At 37.5% G+C, this 19500-nt stretch overlaps 3 protein-coding genes across 5 annotated transcripts; all 3 read left to right on the forward strand.

Annotated features, from left to right (window-relative positions):
• Positions 1 to 5443: 5443 nt before the first annotated feature.
• On the forward strand, positions 5444 to 7655 carry LOC117626486 (probable signal peptidase complex subunit 2). Its single transcript, XM_034358204.1, has 5 exons — positions 5444 to 5613; positions 5841 to 5992; positions 6422 to 6503; positions 7113 to 7252; positions 7361 to 7655. Exons 1-5 carry the CDS (start codon positions 5452 to 5454, stop codon positions 7455 to 7457), a joined length of 633 nt encoding a protein of 210 aa, XP_034214095.1. The 5' UTR covers positions 5444 to 5451; the 3' UTR covers positions 7458 to 7655.
• Positions 7656 to 7823: 168 nt separating this feature from the next.
• On the forward strand, positions 7824 to 12857 carry LOC117626473 (chaperone protein ClpB4, mitochondrial). 2 transcript variants are annotated; one of them, XM_034358189.1, is made up of 10 exons: positions 7824 to 8513; positions 8611 to 8829; positions 8931 to 9168; positions 9262 to 9457; positions 9791 to 9845; positions 9994 to 10144; positions 10222 to 10530; positions 10961 to 11226; positions 11303 to 12232; positions 12358 to 12857. In XM_034358189.1, the coding sequence occupies exons 1-10, from the start codon at positions 8238 to 8240 to the stop codon at positions 12667 to 12669; spliced, it is 2952 nt and encodes a 983-aa protein (XP_034214080.1). In that variant the 5' UTR covers positions 7824 to 8237; the 3' UTR covers positions 12670 to 12857. The 2 variants fall into 2 exon arrangements, with proteins under 2 accessions (XP_034214080.1, XP_034214087.1); XM_034358196.1 differs by having other exon boundaries at positions 12318 to 12514.
• A 2666-nt stretch (positions 12858 to 15523) lies between these two features.
• Positions 15524 to 18828, forward strand: LOC117615754 (U-box domain-containing protein 7). Of its 2 annotated transcripts, XR_004584056.1 has the most exons (3): positions 15524 to 16374; positions 16898 to 17885; positions 18552 to 18828. XR_004584056.1 is itself a non-coding variant. In XM_034344894.1 (2 exons), exons 1-2 carry the CDS (start codon positions 15752 to 15754, stop codon positions 17826 to 17828), a joined length of 1554 nt encoding a protein of 517 aa, XP_034200785.1. In that variant the 5' UTR covers positions 15574 to 15751; the 3' UTR covers positions 17829 to 18024. The 2 variants fall into 2 exon arrangements, 1 of the variants encoding a protein (XP_034200785.1); XM_034344894.1 differs by lacking the exon at positions 18552 to 18828 and having other exon boundaries at positions 15574 to 16374; positions 16898 to 18024.
• Positions 18829 to 19500: the final 672 nt, after the last annotated feature.

Below are 19500 nucleotides of genomic sequence, written 5' to 3' on the forward strand. Positions count from 1 at the left end.
GCTTATAAACATTCTAATCTGTAAATAACTTTTATTCATGTTTAAGTGGTAAAGAACAGTAAATATAAGCTTAGTCAAATTAATTAAGACGAATTTACCTTTCATTCTACACCCGAATTTGAATCTGCAGTAATCTTTCCAACCCAATGTCTAGTGTTTGAATTCCCGACTTCAAAGAGTCGTACTTGATAGGCCACCGGCCACGGCAGTCTGAGTCAACACCTAGAAGCCATCAGCCCAAATAATTTGGACCGCCCATTTTCGACAGCGAAATGACTCAAAACTAAACAGTATAACTATTTGGGCTTTGCCAAAAGTGTCCAAAATTGGACTGTGTAATGGACTGTGTGACAAAGCAGAGAGACACGCACCGTTTTTCGCTTGTCCTATTCTTCTATCTATCCTATTCCTGTCCTATCATTTTATGCACATATGGATGGCCCCAGAGGTCAAGTCTTTTTTTAATTATATATTTATTTAATTTTGGAAATTAAGAGGTCCAGCTCGATCATGTAGAAGCCACCACTTGTAACTTTTTGTCTTACCACTTTTTTAAATTTATTCAATTTTTATCTAATATTAGTAATAATTTTGTTTTGGTACAACGTGGTGTCCTCACAAAGCTTCTTTCTTTGAAGCCATAGTTTTTTTTATTAATTGTTTTATTCAATTCTATTTTTTAATTTCACATCTTTAAAAAATTCCTTTATCCTTTTTATATTCTTATAGCTTGTTTGGGAGTGATTTTGGGAGAACCATAATCACTTATAGGAAACAACACCTCCTACGTGCTTCTTAATATAATCACTTTAAATGATTTTAAGTGATTATAGGGAGAATCACATTCTATGTGATTATCCATAAAATCACTTAAAACCACTTAAAGTGATTATATAAATAAGTGATTCTTTATAGAAGTGATTATTGGCCTATTCAGAATCACTTCCAAACAAGCCCTTAATCACTTTTAATCATATCATTTTATTTTTATTGTATGAATGACCACTTTCTTTCCTTGAACCCCTTTAATTCCACTGCTTTTGTCTTTCTCTTTGTGGATCATTGCTTATAAAATTTCCAAGAATCTTTTTTTTATTTGTAATTAATTGAATTATGCTCATACAAGTTTTACAATTATTTGGTAACATAGATGATTTGGTAGTAAACTTGTTCATTATATTGTAAATAATTTAATAATTGACCTATTTTAATCCTAACATCACCTTACATCACCGGCTCAAATAGCATTTTTCACATAATTTAGGGGTTGTTTAATTACCATGAATCGGGGAAGTAATGAATAGGTATTATAAGAATCATTTCAATTAAGCTGTTTATTAATAACCATATGAAATCAACACATAAAGAAATGAAAGGGCAAATTCCATATTATTTTTGCTTTATCATTTAAGTTGAATGATTTCGAAATGATGGTAACTTAATCATACAACTAAGGGATATTATAAGTATTAATGAGGGAATTCGAAATGATCTTTAGCAACTATCAATTGATTTGGCTGCAAAAATATATGTTCTTTGTCCAAGTTTTAATTGATGGCGGATCGAAAATTAGTTTTTTTTTTTTTTGGTGGTAAAAAGTTAAAAACATGTCATTGTCATTTAGTAATTGTAGGGGCTTTTTCTTCTGGCAGTTGTAAATGGGTTGGGCTGCCGTAAAGAGCAGATGGATGAAATTATCCCCTGTGTCTAAGTTTGAAGATCAAGCCCTAAAAATACTTCGAAATGACAGAGATACCGTAGGAAACACATTGGTTACCTTCACCAACAAAAATAACAACAGCTTACAGATAGATTTTCTAGCTTGGCATGAGAGGCTTGTGGCATGGAAGCAAAATTGTCATGAGTTTAGCACTGAAGAGAAAGCTATGTGTTCTTTGTGGAAAAATGGGGTGTTAAGGTAAGAGGTGAAGGGTTTGCAGGAAGGTTTGGATGAAAATGAGGGAAAGTGAGGAGAATTGGTGGCTTAAGTGTTTTTCCAGTAGCTTAACAGAGGCTCTGTCAAATGTTAGAACAGTCTGCCAAAAGAGGAAAAATGAGGGAAAAAGATGAATAGAGCACGAATTTGCTGGGTTTTGCAAGTGAAAGAGGAAGCTTGCTCTCTAGATGTGGTTGTTTTAACTAGTGATGAAGTAATGGGTGTGCCGGGTAGTTTCTGGCAGCTTGACGAAAAATCTGTCAAGCTCTGAAACTTTTAACATAAGAAAAAAAAAGGGAGGAGATAGAGGAATATGGCACGAAATTGCAGAGGTTTCAGATATGAAAGATGAAGCTTGCTCTCTGAATGTGTGTGTTGAGATGATGGGTATGAAATACCTCTTTTTATAGGTGCTGGAAGCTATCATTTTCCAAGAAACCCTAATGGTTTCTATCCAATTTAGCCAAACTTTTTCTGTATTTCTCCTCCCTTTCTTTGACTTATCTTACTTTGGCAAAATCCTCTCTACCCAATCTCACAAAATCAGAGATTTTTGGGAGCTCAATGCTCTTCCTGCAGCTGCCTCAGTGGAGAACTCCTATTCCCAGCCATCTCATTTTTTTCTTTCTTTACTTCCTTCTTCCATGGCTAGGTCTAATGAGGGAAAGAAATTGGTATGCATCCTGGTTCAAAGGGTGATTCCCCTTATAGCAGTCTACGCGCAAATATCCCTTGGTCATTTTGATTTTTTTGCTTGAAACTTGTTCCCTCCATGTGTTGGAGCCTCTCAGCAGCTTTGCGTAGTGGACCTCCAGACTTCCTTTCGTGGCTTTTTGTTCTCCAACCAAGTGTTGGGGCTTTTGCAGCTCCTTATTGTAATAATATGGGCCTTCTAAGACAACAAGTTGATTTACCAAGTAAATGGGCTAACCTTATCAAGTGTTGAGCTATTTCAGTTGAATTAATGGGCTATTTTGGTTGAAGTAATGGGCTATTTTCTCTTTTGTGCTCACCCACATATTTGGGCCTAAAAAATGGGCTTGAGTTCCGAGGCTCCTAAGCAACCCCGGGACTTCCATTTCTCGGCTCATCAATGGGCCTCATGTCAACTTATTACCATCCATACCAACCCACTCAAGCAAGCTCCGGGCATTTAAATGGCTTGGGCCCACTTAGGCTTGTAGCGTGGTTGGGTGTGAAATAATGATTTCCTGATTGGCATGCTTTAATTTTATCGTCCCTAAAGAGGGACATGACGTTCAATTTAGCATGGGCTTGTAAAGCCAGTGCCTTTTATAGGCTCATTTCAAATTTTTAGCATGACGAATTGCATATTTATTTAGCATGGCACATGGATCATGACTTGTGCGAACGTGAATAACGAACTTTTGCGTGCTTCAAATTGGGTCTTTTCTTAATAAGGCATTGCACTGGGCCTGGAATTCATTTGGGCCGAACCGTAGAGTTTTTGGGCCGCAACAGTAACATAATGTAACAAAGTGACATTAACATAAATAAAAAAAAAGACATGTATATAGCTTTATTTTGCTTATATATATTTGTTCCTCATGAGGGAGTGTTAATTATTAACATATATGCATGCCATAAAAAAAAGAGAATATACTTTACCCAAAAAAAAAAGATAATATAATTGCATAATTGTTATGTTTACAGAATTACTTAAATGTTGTGAATCACAAGTAACATTTGAGTGCTCACACATCCAGTGACGGATTTAGGATTTTCGGGTCATAGAGTCACAATGTAAAAGAGTCAAAAAAAATTTAGAATAAACTGTTGATGCATTTTTAGGACAAATGAGTAATTTCCTATCCAATTATTTTTTAAAATGTAAAATTAATAATAAATTAAAATATAAAAAAAGCAAACACACACACACACTAATACTCTAACATCAACCCCAACCTACCCTAGAAACCCTTTGTTTATAGACACTTTTTTTTTTGAGAACCCCTTTATAGACCAATTCATCACTAAAATTATAAGTTTTGTTAATATTCACTGCCTAGGATAGATTCAATTTTTCAGATTTTCCCTTTCAACCGTTTTTTTTTTGTTGGACCTCAATAGAATTCAAGGCAAATACAACATATAAATAATAAAACCCAACAACAAATACATAATTTAAACCAAATGAAAAAGAGCATATCTTCCTGTTCATTCATTTTCAAGTGAAGGATTGTTTGTTTTAAAAAAAATATTTATTCAAAGATTATACTTTTAGACTTTGAGCAAGCTCTTCTTCTTTTTCTTTTTCTATCTTTTTAATTTCCATATAAAAATCTCAAAAACCACATCAACACATAATAAGGCTAGAAACAATAATAATAAATCAACTAAAAATTAGAGCAATAATTTAACTAATGAGCAAGGACGAAGGAACAATAAAATATAGATTTTGAGCAAATTTTTCTTCAATTGAAGCAAAGAACAACTTGTATGTGTGCTACATATCAATAACAATATCAATCAATTGTATTGTACTTTAGTCCAAATAACAATCAATATCAATAAATTCTTCTAATCCATAAAAAAAAACCCTACATTTATCAATTTCATTAAAAATATAAATTCTTCCACTCATTTGAAACTTGAAATGATCGGAGGCAAGGCAAGTAAGCAACTCAAGGGTAGTCGGCAGCAGTAGAGTGATGGTGGTGTGTGTGAGAATGAAGGGTTCAGGTTGGGTTAATTCAGGGAGGAGTGAAACTGTGAAACTAATTTGGGATTTAGGGGTTTGGGTGCTGACTCTGGTAAAGATAGGTAGGAGGGATTTTGGGTTTTTCATTATTTAAGCCTGGCTCAAAACGAAGCCATTTTGATGCCAGGTCATTAAATAACTTTGAAACCTCTTGGACCAAAACGACGCCGTTTTAGTTAGGAAGTTAAAAAATAAATAAAAATTGCCCAACATGCAGCACCCAACGCAGGGCCTTTGTGGCCTTTCATCGAGCACCTTGCGTGCATCTTGGGGTCGTTGTTCTGCTCACCATGAAGTTTGCTCAGACCTCCACATCCATGTTTTCGACTAGTTCATGGGGTCAAGCGACCCCTCTTGTCCCTTAATATGTCTGCCCCTGCACAAGCCCTTTTGTGGTGCACTATTTGCTAGGACCACAAAAAATGAATTGCATATTACTTCACAATGTGTTGTTTTATTTGTTAGATTTATAGGTATGCTACAGTCAATTGTCTACACGCACATGAATAGTGTTGATCATAACATATAACAATTATAATGCATTAATGGCCAAAAAAATTTCACGCACGAACAATTGACGCTAGCAAAATTCAACCCCTCCTCCCTCCCCGGGCAGCCAAAAAAGAAGAGTGAGAATTCTCACTTAAACAAGTGAAGTGAGTGACATGGAAAACAAATCCCACGTGTATCTCTCTTTATTTACGTGGCAGACTGTGATAGGTACAATGATGTCAAGACTCAAGTCACAGTAACAGCCGAAGCGCCAAAAGCCAAAAAGCCAGTGATATGCTGCATGTCTTTCAGAATAAACCTAAAAATCGAAACAAAGGGGTCCAAATCCAAAATTTGCGAAATGTCGGAGACGAAGGCCGAGAGTAAGAGCAAAAACCCTAAAAAGGCCAATCTGTCAGATCACAGCTCCATCAAGCACCTTCTCGACGAGTCTGTCTCCGAGGTCGATCTTTCCCTAACCTAAATTTCTATCTATCTCATTCTCATCTTAACATGTTATTAAATTCTTTAGCTGATAACATTGGAAATCCGTCATTTGCTTCAATTCATAAAGGAATTCGATAAATCTCGATTGAATATTGTACGATTATCAATTTGTGTCTGCTTTATCGTCTAATTTGTCGATTATGAGGCTGTTTGGAGTGATCAGCGATTGTAATGGATTTGTAGATTGTTAAGAGCCGCGGATATGTGGAGAATACGAGGTTAAGTAACTTGAAGTTGTTGATTGGAGCCATTGTCATAATCATTGCTCTATTTGCTCAGTTCTACAACAAGAAATTTCCAGAGAACCGAGACTTCCTGATTGGATGCATTGCATCATATCCTTTTTACATGGGTAACATGTAGTTTAAATAAATAAATAAATCCTACAGTTTTCATCTAATATATTTCTTAAAGATGATTTTTTTTGCATTTTGATATGTTGGAAATGCCAAAATCAGTTACTAAATGGGTTCTGCTATTTGCTTTCAACATTATTTTATCATGATTTCCAATTCTAATTTCCATATTCGATAAGTGCGTGAAGTTGGTTCAAGTGTTTTTAAAAGTATTTTTTTCCCATAAATTTCAGACCATACTTATGTGTTATATCAGCAAACAAATGTTATTTGAAATGGTTGGTTTTAAAAGAGGTTTTTTGGAGAATTCATAAATGCATTTTTGGTAAGGACTATGTGAATGTAATTGAAGAGTTCCTTGTTCAAATGATAATACTCTCAAGTCTGTTTCATCCTTGACTCTGGCAAGTATATCATCGTCAATGGGATATTACAGGTGGTTTCATACACTAAGGAGAAAAATGCAATCTTGTTCACTCATCCTCCTGTGGTAAGCTTATTTTCTGTTTTGGTCAATGGGTTGGCGAAATATATGTTTGGAAGCAATTCAGATGGTTTGACTGACATTTTGTTTAAGATTTTAATACTACCCTGTTGCTGTCTCTTGTGTGAGGAAGACAAGTTGTGGTCATTAAGAATGTTGTCTTGTATCTTTATGCTCGAAATTTCAAATATTTCCTTGGTTGGCCTGTGTTGGCTTGGCTTAGATTTGTTAACATGGCTGGTTGTGTGAATGACATAATTGAACTCTCAAGTCTTGTTCAGGTTTTGCTCTAAATGATCAAAACTGACCAGATTTTGATCTCACATGGTTGATTTGCCTGCAGTGCAGAATATGAACCTATACTGAAACTTATATGAGAGTGTTTTCCTTTTTTGCATGTTTAATTTGTACATCTGATATTTGAAACTAGGTGTCATTTGATTTCTTCACTAGTAACTAGGCACTGTTAGTTGCTGGTAATTCTGCCAAATATGTCAGTCATATCTAAGATTTGGAAGAGCATAGAGAAGTTGGAATTTGGTTTCATTAGAAAATTGGTTTCATTAGAGAATTTGTTTCGTTGTCCATTTCCTCATTAGTAATTCATATGTACAGGGAGCCTTCAGCACTGGGTTGGTGGTGTCTTCCAAATTACCAAGATTTTCTGACTTGTACACACTTACAGTAGCAAGTGCGGATCCAAAATCAATATCTGCAAACAAACCGGTGGAATTCACGAAGAGTGTTACTCAGTGGTAAGTACTCGCAACACAACTCACAATTGTGTTTGTATTGCATCTTGGAGTTTCAGATTGCACTAACATATTTTGATCTCCTTTCTCCTTCTCTGTCTACTGTTCCAGGTTTACCAAGGATGGAGTATTGGTGGAAGGCCTGTTCTGGAAGGAAGTAGATGGACTGATAAACGATTATGCAAGAGAACCCAAGAAGAGCAAGTGAATTTCGGCTTTGCGGAGACCCCAATCTGATTCAGTTCTCATACAGAATGAACTCTTTAAAGTGTTGTGATTTTTGCATAAAATGTTGGTAGCCACAATGAATTTGAAAGACACTCTACTCCATCATTTATAATGAACACTGGGGTTCCAAACCTATTTTGTACGTAGACCTTTCAATTTGACTCCAGATTGACGACTATTCTAATTACTGGGGGTCAGATTGACTCCATCCTTTATAATGTTTTAATACTTTACTTCACCGAGGCATTTTTGGCGTTATTGAATTTGAATGTTTCACTTTTAAGGCCTTGTGCCTTTATATGTGCATGGATGCTACAGATTTGGAAATGCCAAGTGCAAGTGCACTAACAACCTTCAACTGTTGATGCAATGTAGACCTCTCATGTGTCAACGGCCACCAGCCGCCAATCGGGCATAGCGGTTCACTCAAGCACCACTCTTTTCAATGGAGAATTCACTCAATCCGACATACTCGAACTCGATCCAATTTATCGAATTGGCCCACAACTTAAATAATTGGGTCTGTTGGATGGACTTATATTGGGGACAAACGAACGCCGCAAATGAAAAAAAAAGAAAAAAAGAGGAAAACTAGACGACACTGGACACCTCCAGATGCTTCTTCTACAACCTTCTATTGCCTCTTCCCCAAGTTTTCTTCGGTCTTTTTCTCTCGCTCTCTGAAGAGGAACTATTTTATAGCAAAACCCTAAACCATTGAGCTTGCTTTTGTGATTATTTGGATTCATTTCATGGTCAAATGGCGAGCCGCAGAGCCACAAGACTCACCCAGTCGACTTTGGCTTTGGCATCCCTGAACGCCTCTAAAGCCTCAAGAAACTCTCTCTCTCAGTCTCGTGCAATCTCAGTGGCAGCCTCCGCTCGCGCCTTCGGTAGCTCCGTCGCTCCGTTCTCTCGCCCCAACGTTGTTTCAGAGAGCAGTACTGTCGTTTCAGTCAAGTGTTTGGCAACCGCCTTCACTCGCAGCTTTCACTCTTCCACTCCCAAATTCTACTCAGCCACAACCTCTTCTCAGGTCACAAGCTCTGAAAGTTTTCTCATTTAATTTCATCAAGTATTGAATTGTGTGAAAAGAATTGGAGGCTAATTTTTGTTGTTGATTGAAATATCAGGCTAATCCGAATGAGTACACTGAAATGGCTTGGGAGGGCATTGTGGGTGCTGTTGATGCCGCCCGAGTTAGCAAGCAACAGGTTGTGGAAACTGAGCACTTAATGAAAGCGCTTTTGGAGCAAAAGGATGGTTTGGCCAGGAGAATTTTCACCAAGGCTGGCGTAGACAACACCACGGTTCTTCAAGCTACTGATAACTTCATTGCTCAGCAACCCAAGGTGCTTTGATAAAAACCCATATCTCATTTTGCATCATATCAAATATGTAATGGCTTTGTTCGTAGGAGGTAGTGAACAATTTGAACATTGTGTTGTGGCAGGTGACGGGTTCCACCTCTGGGCCTATAATGGGCTCACATCTGAGTGGTGTGTTGGACAATGCCCGGCGGCAGAAGAAAGACATGGGAGATGATTTCGTGTCGGTGGAGCACCTTGTGTTGGCGTTCCAGTCAGATACTCGGTTTGGGCAGCAATTGTTTAGAAATCTCCAGCTTAGTGATAAGGATTTGAAGGAGGCTGTTAAGGATGTTCGTGGAAGTCAAAGAGTCACTGATCAAAGTATGATGTGCTCCACCTCAAGTTGATATTTTAGAATTCTGTGTATTTGCTATTTTTATATGCTTTAATTAATATAATCCATATTGTGTATAGATCCTGAAGGAAAATATGAGGCCTTGGATAAATACGGGAATGACTTAACTGAACTCGCTAGGCGTGGCAAACTTGATCCTGTTATAGGCCGAGATGATGAAATACGACGGTGTATCCAGATATTGTCCAGGAGAACGAAAAACAATCCTGTTATTATTGGTGAGCCTGGTGTGGGAAAAACTGCAATTGCTGAAGGGTATGTTCATTCAAGTGCATTGCTTTGCTGTACTTTGTTATGACTGTTTCAAAAGGTTTTAAGATATATGCCTTAGTTTATTTAATTTATATGAGTAAATTCGTTGGCTTGATGCATCCCTTACATGCCTTCTGGGCACTACCGTAACACTTTAAGAAGTAAGATTGTTCAATCAACCACCCAGGTGTTCTGGTATTCTCAAGCATTGTTATTGTCACATAAAGACGGATGTTGAACAATTTGCCTGGTGGCATAAATTGCCAGATTATTCATTATGCATCCTATGCATTCTTCTGTTGTATTGTTTTACTATAACTTTTGTATGATCTGCAGATTAGCTCAACGAATTGTGCGTGGGGATGTTCCAGAACCGCTATTGAATAGAAAGGTAGTCATTCGTTTTAGTTTTAATTATCAATTCTAAAAATTATAAGACAATAATAGTTTTATGTAGAAACAAAACCTTGGTTTCAAAATATTTTTTCCTTGATCTTCAAATTTATACATAGTTTTGCATTTTGTCTTCTATTCTACAGTTGATTTCCTTAGATATGGGTTCATTGGTTGCTGGTGCCAAGTTTCGTGGGGATTTTGAGGAAAGGTTGAAAGCTGTTTTGAAGGAAGTTACTGCTTCAAATGGACAGATTATATTATTCATTGATGAGATTCATACTGTTGTAGGAGCAGGTTTGTGCAAAACTAGTGTCTTTTTATTGTGGGTCTGTTGTGTTTTCTCCTGATGCCCTTGTTAATGATTCTTGTAGGGGCTACAAGTGGTGCAATGGATGCTGGGAACTTGTTGAAGCCAATGCTTGGGAGAGGTGAGCTTCGTTGTATAGGAGCAACTACATTAAATGAGTACAGAAAATACATTGAGAAGGATCCTGCACTTGAGCGTAGATTTCAACAAGTATTTTGTGGCCAGCCATCTGTTGAAGACACAATATCCATTCTTCGTGGCTTGCGTGAGCGCTATGAGCTGCATCATGGTGTGAAAATATCAGATAGTGCCCTTGTTTCTGCAGCTGTTCTTTCTGACAGATACATTACAGGACGTTTTTTGCCTGACAAAGGTAATAATAATTTCCACCTTATAGGGCTCTCTTGTTTAGGGTGGCAGGAGGGGATGAGGAGGGGTGGTGGGATTTGTTTTCTCAAAATATAATTTGTGTTAATTTGTGTTTGATAGATCTTGCAAGTACAGGAATAAGATGCACTCATTTTTTTGGAAACTTCCATTGGGTGGATTTCAACCAATACAAATAGAGGGCTTGGAGCCAACGTAATAAAGAAAAGAAGGGATGGAAGAACTAGAATTTTCTTTATGGTTCCCTCTTGTGAATTTGTCTTCATGTTTAGTATTGGACTAGGATATCTGATTCTATAAAAATGAAAAAAATGAAAAGCTTAGTCACACCACACCCTTCAAGACTCTTACCATTAAATTCTTTTGTTTTCTTTTTTGCCAACTATGAGTTTTGTAACTTACCTTCTCTGTTTCAGCCATTGATCTTGTTGATGAAGCTGCTGCAAAGCTGAAGATGGAGATCACTTCTAAGCCCACTGAATTGGATGAGGTAGACAGAGCTGTGTTGAAGTTGGAGATGGAGAAGCTGTCTGTCCAAAATGACACTGATAAATCATCGAAAGAAAGGTTAAGCAAACTGGAAAATGATCTGGCATTGCTTAAGCAGAAACAAAAAGAATTAACCGAACAATGGGATCATGAGAAGGCTCTCATGACTCGGATACGATCAGTTAAAGAAGAGGTATTCCTCCATTATTGTTGTTGGCAAGGTTCCTCATCCCTTGTTTTGCTGATTCATATGTTTCTAATTTTCGTAGATTGATAGAGTAAACCAAGAGATGGAAGCTGCTGAACGTGATTATGACCTAAATCGTGCTGCAGAGCTCAAATATGGAACTCTAACATCCCTACAACGCCAGTTAGAACAGGCAGAGAAAAACCTTGCTGAGTATCAGAAGTCTGGAAATGCTTTGCTTCGAGAAGAAGTCACCGATCTTGATATTGCTGAAATTGTAAGCAAATGGACTGGTATACCCTTGTCAAACCTTCAACAATCAGAAAGAGACAAGCTAGTTATGCTAGAACAGGTTCTTCATAAGAGGGTGGTCGGTCAGGATATAGCTGTGAAATCAGTGGCTGATGCAATTCGACGTTCAAGGGCAGGCCTATCTGACCCAAACCGACCAATAGCAAGTTTTATGTTCATGGGTCCAACTGGTGTGGGGAAAACAGAGTTAGCAAAGGCTTTGGCTGGCTATCTCTTTAACACGGAAAATGCTCTTGTCAGAATTGATATGAGTGAGTATATGGAAAAACATGCAGTTTCACGCTTGGTTGGGGCACCACCTGGTTATGTCGGTTACGAAGAAGGTGGGCAGTTAACAGAAGTGGTTCGTCGAAGACCTTATTGTGTAGTGCTGTTTGATGAAATAGAGAAAGCACATCATGATGTCTTCAACATTTTATTACAATTGTTGGATGATGGGAGGATCACCGACTCTCAAGGGCGAACTGTAAGCTTCACCAATTGTGTGGTGATAATGACCTCAAACCTGGGCTCCCACTACATACTTGAAACTCTTCGTAATACACATGATAGCAAGGATGCAGTTTATGACGTGATGAAAAGACAAGTTGTTGAGTTGGCGAGACAAACTTTCCGCCCTGAATTTATGAATCGAATTGACGAGTATATTGTCTTCCAGCCTTTGGACTCAAAAGAGATCAGTAGTATTGTTGAGCTACAAGTGAGTAATCGATCTTCCACCTTTCATTCTTTTAGATATGATCTAAATGTTTTTTTCTTTTCTTTTTCTTTTTCTTTCTTATTAGAGATGGTGGTTAAATGCTTCAATGCCCATTCCGATTGCAGATGAACCGGTTGAAAGACAGGCTGAAGCAGAAGAAAATTGATCTTTACTACACAAAGGAAGCTGTGGAGCTTCTGGGTACATTGGGCTTTGATCCAAACTATGGTGCAAGACCAGTTAAGCGGGTGATACAACAGTTGGTTGAGAATGAAATTGCAATGGGATTCTTGAGAGGGGATTTCAATGAGGAAGACTCTCTTATTGTTGATGCTGAGGTGCCCCCATCTGTCAAAGACCTTCCTCCCCATAAGAGGTTGCGCATCAAGAAACTGGAGAACACGTCTACTGTGGATGCCATGGTTGCGAATGACTGATCTCTGACTGATTCCGGTGCTTGGAATTGTAAATAAAGCTTAACAAAAAGGTTGGTGTTGGTTTGTTTTAGCTTTCAGATGTTAAGACAAGAAGTGCCTGCCTGAGTTACGTATTGTGGACAGTTCTGTTTAAATCTATACTCTAATTTCTAACCAAACAAAAGATTAACAAATAAGTTATTTTTTTACCGGGTGGTTAGGGGCATGTGTCTCAATTCAAGTGGTTAAGAGCAGTTGAAGAAAGAAAAATAGTTTTCCGACATGGGTGATTGCCCTTAGCGTATGCGTATCCCGTCCCATTCAATTGAAAATTTGCATCCAAATCAAGTTTTGTGACAGAAGAATAAAGAACAATTCGAATCCTAGTATAGGATAAGGATTGTAGGGAAACAAACAGATGGAGGGAAAATGTCAAAATCGCATCAAAATTTATCACTGGACTGGACCCACGCATGAAAAATGTCGATATAAATATTATAGCTACACTACTGATATCATTGTCGTCGTCTTTACCAATTAGAGAATGTTTTGGGACTAAAAATCCAAAATTTGTATGACTTGACACTTCGTAGGTGGTGCCCATAAACAAACTCATAATAATTCACAAAGCAAAAGCTTAACTATGTTCATTAATAATGGATGCTAATTTTCTTCGTGTTAAAGTGCTAAACTCATAATTGAACGACTCTTTGTTAGGATGCAAAAGTCATATCATAATTCTATTTGGCATTTGTTTTTGTTGTCTTCTTCTTTTCCAATTGCTCTCAATCAGTTCATAACCCACACCACTCATCCTCAGTCTCATCTTATCGTAAAATTATCATTATTAGTCACGAGATTAATCAAATATGACAATTATCATCACTGACCAATATGCATGCAACCCTCACAACCAATAATTAATCATGCTTTGATTAGGATAGCCTCCTTTGACAATCCAAATGAATTATGAACCTACCAAATATGCATCCTCTCTGTCTAATCATTATATTTCAAGTGTAAACCTGATCAGTGTGAATCTGCCAACTTTTTTTCACTTGAAGTCAACTATATATAACAGATGGCACGGTTTTTATTTATTTATTTTCTATTTACATAACTTATTTATTTATTTTCTATTTATATATAACAGATGAATCAATTGTTTGTTTTTCAACTCTTTATTCATAGATTATTTTTATATAAAAAAAATATATATACACGCATAAATTGAGTAACAGTTAACCATTTAATAAAATAATACTTATTTTAGTGTTTGTCTAATCATTTAATCACAACTAGATGTCTTTATTTATGCTTAAAATTTTGAAAATAATAATAATTCTGATTACCAAAATACAATACTAATTGAGTACACAAATAAAGTTATTGTTGCGTGGATGCATTAGAAAACCAATATAAACTTTGGAAAATGCCTCAACAATATGGTGGGATAAGATTATAAAGTAAGAAACTATAAATTTTGGAAATGAAATCCAAATTACAAAAAATTTGGTTACCTGAAACAGTCTCACCCTTAGCCCAAATTAGAACCCATGAATAGTCCAACTCCAACCCCAAAAGTCAAATTTTTATTGCTTGGACTTGGACTTGGGCAACATTCGAGCCAGACAGAGAACCAGAGAAGCTTTCTTTGCACACACTTTGACGTGAACTACTACTTTGCAATTATACCATACACTCACCGTACCTTACTTATCGTACACCCCACATCTAGGCCCCAAACAAAAGGACACGGCAGGCCCCACACGAAGCTTCTTCCATCTATAATTCAATGGACGGTAGCGACGGTGTCAGTACACTACACCGTATTAATGGTGCAAAATTACTCATTTCCCTATGCGAAAACTGATGGCTTGCTTTGGAAGTCCCTTTCTCAGTTTTCTATCTCCCTAGTCCCTCCCCCACACAAATTTTAGAAATGGCTTTTTCATTTCTCAACAAGCCTTTTTCTTTCTACAAATTATTTATTTATTTTAAGATCAAATAACCAAAGGGAAAATGTTGTAAATTTGCACGTTCTATTGTCTTGAAGAGTAAGGAAAGGCACTGTTTGTGTTGCACACCAGCAGATCAAGGACTTTTCCATAATTCACAAATTTGTAATATAACGATATCATCTCCGCTGGAGTATGTTGGAGGTTCAAAGCCGTGAACTAAATTTTCATACGTATTGTGAAAAGTCATTCATTTATAATTTAAGGTAAATTCAAGATTTAAAGTGAGTGACGAAGTTTTGATGTGTGGTATAAAATGTATGTTATTCATACGTTGAAGTAGATTTTAGATTCAATGTACCGAGTAAAATTTTGAAGTGCAACATCAAAAGTCAACAATTCTAGATTATGCATTTAAAGATTAAAGCATTATTTAGCGTAAATAAATCATCTATAATTTAAGTATTTTATAAAACTCCGTAACTAAATTTTGACGCGTGGCGTACGAAGTTTTGATGTGTGGTATAAAATGTATGTTATTCATACGTTGAAGTAGATTTTAGATTCAATGTACCGAGTAAAATTTTGAAGTGCAACATCAAAAGTCAACAATTATAATTTAGACTAGATTATGCATTTAAAGATTAAAGCATTATTTAGCGTAAAACATAAATTATCTATAATTTAAGTAAATTTTATATTTAAACTCCGTAACTAAATTTTGACGCGTGGCGTAAAAGGTTAGTCATGGATAATCTTGTAATGCAATATTTAAGTTAACAAATTACCTTTATTTTTTAAGATGCAGAAAACTGTTGGTGTATTTAAATAGTGGTAGAAAACTATTATTGTGTAATTTGAAAATGACATTATTTTTAGTGAAAAAAATTTAAAATTCGATAAATTTAGAAAGATACAAACAGGGCCTTAAATATCACTCCCTGTGTCTCTGGTGTCAGTGTTCAGTAAGAAGCAGAGTGTCTGGGACTGAGAGCTCATTATAAATAAACAACAAAGAAAACCAGATTTACAATTAACAAATACTCTCTCTCTCTCTCTCTCTCTCTCTCTCTCTTTCTCTTTCTCGCATTTAGGCTCGTTTCTCCGTGCAATGTAGTTCACTACAAAACTAGCAGAGAAACGATATGGCCAAGTGTCACCGAAACGACATCGGATCCGTCGTGCTAGACCGCGCTACCACCACCACGTCCGCCGGAGGAGGCGGTCACTTCCGTCTCTGGTCATCCTTCTCCGGTGCTTCATTCCGCCGGAAAATCTTCTACGCCGTCAGTTGCGGCGGCAGCTCCCGCTATCGCCACCACAACGACAAAAACAACGTCGCTCCGTCCAGTCCTCCCCCTCCCCAGGCCACTGCCACTAGATCAACGACGACAAAAACGACGCCGCAGTCGCACTCCAAAGAAAAAGAGCTGGAAAAGGTAAAACCGAAGTCCGAGAAGCTCTCGGATCTTCTGAACCTCGCGCAGTTTTCGGAGTCAGAGAACGACGACGTGACCAAGAAGAAGGTGGAGGCTTTGGATGAGCTGAAGCGCGTGGCGAAGGAATTGCAGGTCGAAGACGACTCGGCGAAGAGGAAAGAGGCGGCCAGCAGAGTGAGATTGCTCGCCAAGGAAGATGTGGAAGCCAGAGCGACGCTGGCGATGCTCGGAGTCATTCCTCCGCTCGTCGCCTTGCTCGACTCCGACGACGTCGTTGCTCAGATCGCATCGCTCTACGCTCTGCTCAATCTCGGGATCGGCAACGATGTGTGAGTTAACACGTTCTTCGGATTTTGAGCCTTCTCTGATCTAATTTTGTTTTTATGTCATTTTCTCGTTTTAATTTCTCTCTGTGATTGTTCTTCTTGCATGCATTTTTGTTTTATCAGTTTCTTAGCTTTGATTAATTGGGCAATTGGTTTTGGTTTTAATTCGTGTTTTTGTTTTCTATCATTTTCATGCCGTGATGTTTTATTCTTCCGTCATTTTCAAGGCCGAGTAGTTTTTCCACTGTTTTTTACTTGGAAAATAAATTATTTATATTTATTCCAACTGTTCTCATCTTCAGGCTCACAGTGTTGCATGTTTGTGAAATGATGAACTCTGTCATGGACACCTCATAGTGTTAATTGCATTCTGCAGTTTATTTTCGATTTTTTTGTTATTTTGCGTTCTGTTAATTTGCTTTATTCCCATTTTAATTGCATTTGAATCACTTTTATTGACCCATTGTTGCATTTGTTTCTGAATTAAAAAAATTTATCAATGCTTTTTGGACCACTCCTTTTGCAGAAACAAGGCTGCAATTCTCCAAGCAGGGGCTGTTCACAAAATGCTTAAACTCATTGAATCCCCAAATCCTCCAGACCCATCAGTCTCAGAAGCTATAATTGCAAATTTCCTTGGCTTAAGCGCATTGGATTCGAATAAACCCATCATTGGAGCTTCAGGTGCCATACCCTTCATGGTTAAAACCCTCAAGAATTTGGACAACACAAGTAGCCCTCAAGCTAAGCAAGATGCCTTGAGAGCTCTCTACAACCTTTCAATCTTCCCATCCAATATTTCGTTCATATTGGAAACTGATTTGATCCCATTTTTCCTGAATTCGCTTGGAGACATGGAAGTGAGTGAAAGAATCCTTGCAATTCTAAGCAACATGGTATCTGTCCCCGAAGGTCGAAAAGCAATTAGCAGTGTCCGGGATGCATTCCCAATATTGGTTGATGCATTGAATTGGAACGATTCGCCGGGGTGTCAAGAGAAGGCATCCTACATTTTGATGGTGATGGCACACAAGGCATTTGGGGATAGGCAAGCCATGATCGAGGCAGGAATGGTATCGGCATTGCTTGAATTAACGCTTTTGGGTAGCACATTGGCACAGAAGAGAGCCTCAAGGATCTTGGAGTGTTTGAGAGTGGATAAAGGAAAGCAGGTTTCACAAAGCTTTGGTGGGAGTATGGGTGCAGTGGTTTCTGCTCCCATTTGTGGCTCTTCGTCGTCTTCTACAAACCCGAACATGGGTTCCAAGGAGTGTTTGGAAGAGGAGGAGGACATGATGAGTGAGGAGAAGAAAGCCGTGAAGCAATTAGTGCAACAGAGTTTGCAAAACAACATGAGGAGGATCGTGAAGAGGGCCAATTTGCCGCAAGATTTCGTCCCATCGGATCATTTCAAGTCACTCACCTCAAGTTCAACTTCAAAGAGCTTGCCATTTTGAGGAATTAGAGCTGCCAATGAAGATGTGGAGATTGAATTGAAGTGAAGAATTTATGAAGTTAGTAGTCTTCTTTTCATACTTATATCATATTTCCAGCTTCTGGGCTTTTGTAGCTTTTGTTAGTAGATTAACTTGTTAAAATTTATAATAGTTATCATAAATTATAATCTAGTAGCAGGAATTTTGTTTGGTTAAATTCCAGTTTGCTCTTAGTTATCCGTTTTGGCCTGAATATGAAAGAAGCTGAAACCGTAACACAATTTCTAGAGAGAATTTCTTGTCAGTGGCATAGAATGCAAAAATGGAAAAATACAAGGGATGCTTTAGTCATAAAATATTTGCTCTGCGCATCCCCACAATCATAGGGTCACTTTCAACCCATTAGTACAATTTTGTCCAACTCATTGGCCCTACCCACAATTAAAATTGCTAATGTAACCCGCATCTACTGGAAGAGGTGTCGGTCATTTTCTACCTTGCATGAAATAGGGACAGTTCAGGACCTTCACCGTCTGGGAATCTTTACTTTGGAATTGGAAGAGGTTGTTTTTAGTATTCTTGGTCTGAAAGTCTCACCTGGAAATTTACAGAGTCGAATAATTAATGAATTGATTATACAAATTGCAATGAGAACATTAATGAATTGATTAATTTCTTAATCTCCTTCACGTCTTCATTAGTTTAATATTGTATTAATTACCAATTTCTATTAACAATTTACAGATCTGAAGAGAAGAACCAGAGCAAAGCTGAGCCGTTCGTCATCAAGTAAGGTCATAGACATTTCTGTCCCCACTGAGGTACATGTATTATCACATAAACTTCATGGTGGGGTATGGGGCATTTTGTAATCTATGTAAATTTAGATCTTTTGCTATATGATTGAGTAACTGGACTTGTCTCTGTGTGTGTATATATTTGTAGTGTGAATCTGATATTTACCTCTGGGCCTTTTATTTTGTTATTTGAAATGTGCAAAATTTTGGTTGTGTACAGTAAATTTTGCTATCTACTACTCTGCTTTAGTCTGCTACACACAGTCACAGAGGGATGCAACATTTACTACAGTGCAATAGATTTTAAAGATCTGTTTTTTTTTCTTAAAAAGGCTACATGCTTTTTATTATCCATTGGTATTTTTTATTTTTAACCTAATCGCACTCGGTCCACTTGTATTGAGATACAATCATATTTTATTTACTTATTGCTATGGAAGTGGGGTAGGTCCAAGGCTAGGCCCTGCAGCTTCTGGACAGTCCGGTATGGTCTGATTCAATTGTTTATGCACCAAAGTGCAAATGCACGTGTAGCTGTGTGTAAGTCAATATTTAATTTTGAATGCCGTTAGGTTTGTAGGCAATAATAGGTGAACGGCAAAATTAAACTCAGGACTTCGGGTGTAGGAGTAGTAAAAGCAGGTTTTGTTGAGTTGAGTTGTAACCGTAGCTTTTAGGTCAAACATTTTAGGCTGCCTTTTCACATGTGAGATTTTAAAGCAAGTAAGGTGCGGATTAAATGCGGCCGTCCAATGTATTTATTGAATATATTCAGACCCAAAAAAACAAAAAAGATTTATCGAGTATGAAGGACAGTGGTGACGTACACGTGGCCCTGTTAGGGCTTTTTTCCAAAAATTGTGAAAAACGTGACTGGTCTGGTGGCGTGGAGGTGG

The sequence above is a fragment of the Prunus dulcis genome, chromosome 1 (genome assembly GCF_902201215.1).
Source record: "Prunus dulcis chromosome 1, ALMONDv2, whole genome shotgun sequence".
NCBI lineage: Eukaryota > Viridiplantae > Streptophyta > Magnoliopsida > Rosales > Rosaceae > Prunus > Prunus dulcis.